Source organism: Lagopus leucura, unplaced genomic scaffold (assembly GCF_019238085.1).
Source record: "Lagopus leucura isolate 7727_CA_CO unplaced genomic scaffold, USGS_WTPT01 24-11_obj-0_obj, whole genome shotgun sequence".
In the NCBI taxonomy this organism is placed as follows: domain Eukaryota; kingdom Metazoa; phylum Chordata; class Aves; order Galliformes; family Phasianidae; genus Lagopus; species Lagopus leucura.
In genome coordinates, this window is record NW_024964724.1 from 24,083 (window position 1) to 31,321 (window position 7,239).

A 7,239-nucleotide genomic window follows, 5' to 3' on the forward strand; every position below is an offset into this window, starting at 1 on the left:
TAGCTGCTGGCCTGTTTTTCTTCCACCATATAGCTGTGCTGAGAGCCCGTGGATTTGAGAGGCACTTTTATTTTTGGTGTGTTGAAGCAGCTGTGCTAGGGACAGACGAACGTGGGGGCTCCAGGGGAATGCCAAGTCCCTCCACAAAGGCTCTAGGATTAAAATAAACCTGTTCACCTCACCTCACTTTCTGCACGTGGTGTTTCAAGGAAAAAGCAAGTGGCTGTTTATTAGTGAATGATTTAGAAGATTATATTTAATTCAAGAGTGTGCATGGCTAAGTGCTGAAAGGCAGCCACCTGCTACAAGGAGTGTGCCAATTGCTTAAACTAATACCATAGGCTGCTTAGAAAGAGATACGCTATTCTGTGTGTGTTACATTATTTACAGAGGAGATGGTGATGTGTTAATTGCTCTCCAGTTCAATAGAAGGTGTCTTTGCTCTGAGGAATTAATGGCTCAAGGATGACTATCCAATAGTAGGCTGACTTCTCAGCATTGTGCTTTTTCTATTCGAATTGAAAGAAGCTGTCCGCTTCAGAAAAAAGGGTGTTTCTATTGACTTGGTTTGCCTTGGTAACATTTAGTGTTTTAATCAGAAGTAACTGTTGGATTTTCTTCTGTTTTGGCTAGGCTTGATTCATTTTTAAGTCTTGAGAATGCTAGCTACAGAATATATCGGACCTGGAAAATGGGAGGAGGGTAAGTTGAAGCTCAGCAGTGAGCAATTCCTTGAATTAATCACAAATGTAGCTGCGCTTCAGAGAAGAAGCATTTCTGAGAACTTGTGTTGCAGTGGGGCTGTCAATCTGCCTTTACAAATAACCCTCATAACTTCTGATGTTGTATAAGCAATGTAATCATCAGGCAGTTTAAATGAGGATAGGGGAGGATAGGGATTAAAATTGTTCAAGGGGATTTAAGTTGTCACATAATGGCTGGCAGGTGTCCTTTACTTGTGACAGATGCTTAGGTGATGTCACTGGTTTTGCAGCAGAGCAAGAAGGAGCTTGGCTTGTTCTTGGCTTCCCAAACCAGCCTGAGCATACGCTGGGATGCTTTGTTTGAGTGATATCAGAGTTATTAATGAAAGAGATGCAGAGTGAACTTAGTCCTCTGCAGTGTACTAATCTTTTATCTGCTGGAGCTGTTAATGGACAATCTTTTTATGCTGTGCATACTTGGATTCTGACTGGGACATTCCTCTTCAAAGCTGACTCCCCGTTTTCATTTGAACAAGGGGTAAATTGTAGCAAAGATGTTGAATAACTCTGTTGTCACAGAGCTTTTGGGTGGCTGCTGGAGTCCTGAATGCAGCATTATCTCATAAGCATAAATAGCCAGCTCCGTTGGTTTCACTGCACTGAGTGTTAGGCCAAGTCTGTCTTATTTCCACCAGTGTTGCCTTGCTTACAGTGTACCTTTATTGCCAGTGAAGATGCGGTGCTAAACTGAAATTTTTAGGCAAGGCATGATGCTTGGAGTTTCTTCATGCTTAGCTTTTGAATTTCTCTTCTGGCTGTATCAGCATTAGTAAACATCTGTAAAATAGATGTGGATTTGGTGAGTCAGATGCTTCATATCTGCATGAGGAAGTCTGAAAAGATGCATCTGTCCTCCCACCTCAATCCACAGAAGCAACTGGACCTGAATGTAAACATTTTTAAATATTTGCAGTCTCTGAGGAAGCAAAGTCTTGGGATGTCCTACCAGGCACTTTGCACTGCTTCTTTGCTGTCTGTAAGTTGACTTAGGAGAATATAAAAGTGTTTATTGAGAGTCTGCAGTAACAGATTTATACAGTATCCCAAGTCAGAAGGGACCCACTTTAAGTGGGATCATTAATTCTGACTCTGGCTTCACATAGACCCACCCAAAATTCAAACCCTGTGTCTGTTGTTCCAAGGTCAATGCAGTGGAAATACGGTCTCACAGCATTCTACCTGGTACGCAGAAAAGTTTTTAAATCCTCCTGAAAACTTTTAAAATCCTCTAGTTTCTTCCACTATAAAAACAAAAGCACCTATGTTAACTAAAAATTTCCTTACCATATCTTTTGAAAAGATTCATACCATTAAGTCATGAATTGAGGTTTTAATCATGAAAGGGAGAGTTAAATCACTGTCTTCATAGCTGTGAAGTTCTTTGTGGATGAAAAGGTATGAGAGGTATGTCTTTCTGGTGCCATCTTGCTGCAAATTCCAGCTGCCGATCTGCTCTAGTTTCTTGTTCTCCTTTTGTGTTCACAGCATGTTGCAGATTTCAGTAGAGCAAGGACACCTTCCTGGTGCACTGGAATCAAAGCTGGTGTGGCTGTATGCTGGGTGGGAGGTAAGAAGGACAACAGGAGGCGTTCATTCATGTACGTCCTGAGTAGCCCTCGTGAGTAGCACTACAGCTATGCACCAGCCTGGATCTAAATCAATCTCCTCACGTTTGGGAAATGTTGTACAGAGATCACTGACAGTATCCAGTGACAGTTCCCACAAAAGGCATGAGAGGTTTGGCAGCGAAGAGTTTGTGCTTCATCCTTGGTGACAGATCCTCTTTGCAAAGAGGCTGAAGTTACGGACACTATTGGTGACCAAGTTTGAACTCACAATTGTCCTGTATTTCTTCCTTAAAAACTCCATTGCTAGAATGACTGGCTGTTCCCTCTGATCGTGTGTCCTGATACAGACACAGCAGTACTATCAGTAGCAATCTGTTCTGTAATGTGCAGTTCTCTGGAGAGCTTTCAGGTAGTTTTTTCTGTGAAAGGCATCCTAGCCTTGCGTTGTTACTACAGTGTGACGTGCTCAGTATGACATGTCCTTTTATTTATTTTTTTCCTCTGATTCCTTTTTAGCGAGTATTAAATATTTGGATGCCAGTATTTTTGGAAGGGGCTGCTAAAACAGATTGGTTTCCTTTCTCGGTCCCCTTCAAAGTGAAACATGACTCCCTTTTTTATTCAGCCCAGATGGTGTGCTTTTTAAAGTGAGCAGTGTGTGGCGGTGAAAATGGACTGCTTCTTCTCCCTTCTCCCTTCACTTAACTGAACACATCCGTGCAGTTCGCATTTGGGTTGAATTCAAAATTAGTCAGAGAGGCTGCAGGGTAAATATGTCAGCGATTGGAAAGGCGGCTCTGCCAGATTGAAGGAATTTCTGCCCTGCCAACAAGCAGTATAGCAAGTTGGCTGCACAAAATCTGACATCTGTACAGACTTCGTCAGGATACTGCTTGAATCCTTCAGAAAAATGAGTGATGGAACAGGTCCTTCTTGTGCCTGTAACACCGCTCTTCTCACATTCCCTTGCAGGGCAAGTGGCCACAGCAAGGGTTTCCTTGCAGCCTTGATGGCCCTCATATCAGATAGAAGAGGTTTACAAAGCAAAGGAAATGAAGTGGACTGTACCATTTAAATGGTTCCATGTGTGGCATAGTTTTGACAGTTCCATACCCACTGGTGGATTATTATTATTTTTTTTTGCAGAGGTGGAGTAATACACATGACACGTTTCTCGGTGTGCTGACTGTGACTCTGAAATTGTGGTGTCTGTAACCTGCAGCTCTATTCCAGCAGCTGATGGGGGTCATGTTTGAAGGGAAAGAGCTCTTCTTCCTTTGAAATAAGTATGAGTCAGAGTTCACTGTTCCCATTCTGCAGCAGAACTCGCACAGGTCTGTTGGCAACTTAATCTGCCCGTATCTTTTGTTTCCTGTTTGGTAAAAAGGTTAGTGCTACATCCTTACTTAGAAGAGCGTTGAGGATAAATTTATTGTATGGCAAAGGAAATCCTATAAACAAACCGCTTGCTGGGTAACAAAATCTGATATCTGTTCTTGACATTTTCCTTCAATTCAGTAGAGTAGAAATACAGCCTTTATTCAAAACGGTTGTTAGAAGCATCAGAGACTTGATGGCTTTTTGGGGGCACTGTTTTTGAGTTTGTGCTTTTTGAGGCCTAAAACATTCATAAGTGATTTGGCTCGATCCGAGCTTTTCATTATGGGTGCACAGAGATCCTGGTGGATGTTTTCAGGCAGATACAGCCTGCCAGGAGCCAAGCCGGGGCCTCTCTGCGGAGGAGGTGCCGCAGTCCTTGGAAGTGCATCAGTTACTGCGTTGTCTGGGGAGCACTGCGATGCTCAGAGCAGGGAAGGCAGCTCCCTACTTGGGGCAAGTCTAGACCCCGCGTCTGTTCTTTGCTGGCACCTCGCCTGGGCCTGGAGGAGGCCTCGCTGAAGTGTTGACAGCAAGGTTTCATTCCGAGTAGGTGCAGCTTCTGTGTGAAAGTGGAACAGGCTGGGGGAGAGGTGCAGGCAGGAGGGCTGGACGAGAAGGTGGCAAAGAGCAGCAGCACAAATGAGAATGGCACCTTTTTCTGGTGGTATTGCCTCAACGTACCGCCTGAGTGCTTAGACTTTGAGAGAACTGAAACCTTGGTAATTCCTAGTTGTCATATGATGCTTGCAGTATCATCATTTTGAAGCAGAGAGTTAATTTTAGCCACAAAATTTAGATTGTTGTGGGTTTTTTTTTTTTTTTTTTTTTTTTTTTTTTTTTTTTTTTTTTTTTCTGAGGACTGTAGAGAAGCGGCTATGGTCTGCTCTCGAAGCTCTTGGATGCCTCTTGAGAAGCTCAAGAAAATGGCATATTGGCCATGCCTTGATTCTGCAGAGGACATCCGTATCACTGTTTCATATCTTGGTCTGTTAAAGGCAAACCTCAGTTTGTAGTGCAGGGGTCATCTTCCTCCTGTTGCAGGCAGCTCTGTTATGGGTGTGCTGCAGGCTGCTGCCTAACAGGAGGCTGTGCAATGTTGGCAACTTCTATGTGGCTGTTGGGAGGAGTGATTTTTGGCTTGGCCGCCACTTATCAGATACAGGTCAGTGATATGAAGAATGATCTGATTGTGTCAAAGAGCTGGTTTAAGGAAAAAAAAACTAACTCACCCCACATTTGCAGACTGCAGAGCACTGCAGGACTTCGCAGAATCGCAGAATCATAGAATCATAAGGGTTGGAAGGGACCTCCAGAGATCGTAGTCCAACCTCCTGCCAAAGCAGGTTCCCTACAGCAGGTCGCACACAAAAAAGTGATGCTTTCAGGCAGCAGTAGCCCAGGGACTGTTACTAACTGTATGTGCTCAGTGTTTCCTTGCAGCTCTCCTGGATGGCTGCTGGTAGTGGCACTTTCCCTAGGGATGGCAGTGTGGGCCTGGCACTGAATTGTTCCCAGTGCGCAGTAAGAAGCTGCATCTTGCAAAACTGTTCTTCCTTGATCAGAGGAGCACTGATGCAGGGAAAGAAACTGAGGTTTGAATGAAACCAGTAAAAGCATAGACTAAATAGCCGGCTAAATTGCCTGGGCTTGCTTTCTGTGAGCTGTCACTTCCTTTCTTGAAGGTGCTACCACAGGGATGTTGCACATGGCTCTACTGTCCAGCTGGTGGCTCAGGTTGCCACATCTGCCTCAGAAGTTACAGTTTCAACTTTGTTTCTGAACCATTTTGTCTTCCAGCAGCTCAGGGCAAATTTGCATTAAGGTAACCACTCTGTGCTGACAGACTCTTGAGCATCCCAGAAGAGTCAGATATTTGCCAGGAAAAAAAATTGAGAGGAAGCTTATTGTTTGGGGCAGAAATGGGCATAAAAATACTTCCCAAAGCAGTCCTGTCCTGCATCTTCTGAAGCAATGATGTAAAACTTTGCAGCGTTATAAGGGAGCAGTGACATCCCCTTCTTTATGCAGGAAGGTTTTTGTTTTTGGTTTTTGGGAGAATATGAACTTGGAGCATAATGCCTCAGACGAGGCAGAAAGATGGGAAATGAAACTTTTCTCTCATCCTCTGCCTCGTCTTGCAGCTTCCCACAGTGTGATGGGTTGAGATTCCGTTTATCTTGTTGCTCCTGTGTTGGGAGCATCAGTCCCCCAAGCCCAACCTGTGTTTTAGACCTGTGGTTGAATCTCTTTGCTTATTAAAATAATTGCCATTATCTGTCTTCCTTCCGTGAAGTTTACATTTCTGCAATACCTGTGTTCTGAAAACAGCGCACAGGCATGGAAGTGCAGTAGATGGAAATCACTGGCTAGAGCTCTTACAACCTTAAAAGCAAATGTATAGTTTGCCTTCTTACTGTTTTCTCAATCTCCAATTTCCTCCTGCTAAACTGTCTCCACACAGCAGATCTTAGTAACATTCTGTCTACTTTCCTTGCCTGGACAGGTGTGTGCCAGGGCACACAGCTGACACCAAGCATCACTATGTTTAGAACTTCATTGAAAAGCTAGTGTGAATTAGTCCATGTGCTACCTAGCTCCTAGCTGCAGCAAGACAAATCTGCGAGCTAAATACCAGCCTGAAAGAAGCATGAGTGTATGGAGCTGAGTTCTTGTGGCCTTACCTATTTTACTTGTGTTTAGACCTTATGAAGGAGAGGGTTGCTTTTTTTTTTAACATCCTGTAAACTTGTTTTTTGTTGTTGTTGCAGATAGCCAGCTGCTGCCTGGGAACAATTTCACAAATGAATGCAACATACCTGGAAACTTCATGTGCAGCAACGGGCGCTGTATCCCAGGGGCCTGGCAGTGTGATGGGCTGCCAGATTGCTTCGATGACAGTGATGAGAAGGAATGCCGTAAGTGACCATTGCTATGACCTCGGTGTGCCTGTTACCACAGGGCTTGTCTGGTAGTGTTAGTGGTGTGTTCTGTACGATGTGCTATGTAAGTAATGAAGCCACTGCCAATTTCTTGATTTCTCTGTTGTTAGAGAAGATAGGTCCCTTCCTATTATTTCACATCTTTAAGGTTCTTCGAATTGGCCAATTATAATTCAGCGCTTGGTAGCAGGTGCCTAAATCCCAATGCACAGATGGGTAAAGTGAGACAGGCTTGACCTGTGGCTATTGTAGTGAGAGACTGATGCTCTGTGTGATTGCAGGGATCCTGCGTACCCTGACTCAACATACAGGCCTCTGTAATGAAGGCCTTAACATCCCCGCAACCTTCACACTAGTACCTTTTGTTTCAATATTTTAAACTGTATCTTGCTGCTTGTTTTCCTCTTCTGTCAAATTGTAATTCTGAGCCCTTTGAAACTTAAACAGTAACTTTCTGGAAAAGAAACAATGAATTGGCTAATAATGTTTACATGTCTTAATCCTCCCTACAGCACTGCTCTTCTAGGGAGCTTAGGAAGGCTATCTCCTCCTTTGTGATGTCATGCTTTTGTTAGCATTAAGTAAGTT

General features: G+C 43.8%; 1 protein-coding gene across 1 annotated transcript in view; it reads left to right on the forward strand.

The window, feature by feature from the left end:
• LOC122191835 (very low-density lipoprotein receptor-like) overlaps positions 1-6,627 on the forward strand; it is a gene marked incomplete at both ends in the record, with an annotated part of 30,618 nt that extends 23,991 nt beyond the window's left edge. The window contains 2 exons of the mRNA XM_042892238.1: positions 2,250-2,331; positions 6,481-6,627. Coding sequence (XP_042748172.1) covers positions 2,250-2,331; positions 6,481-6,627 — 229 coding nt within the window. The remainder of the gene's footprint in view (positions 1-2,249; positions 2,332-6,480) is intronic.
• Positions 6,628-7,239: the final 612 nt, after the last annotated feature.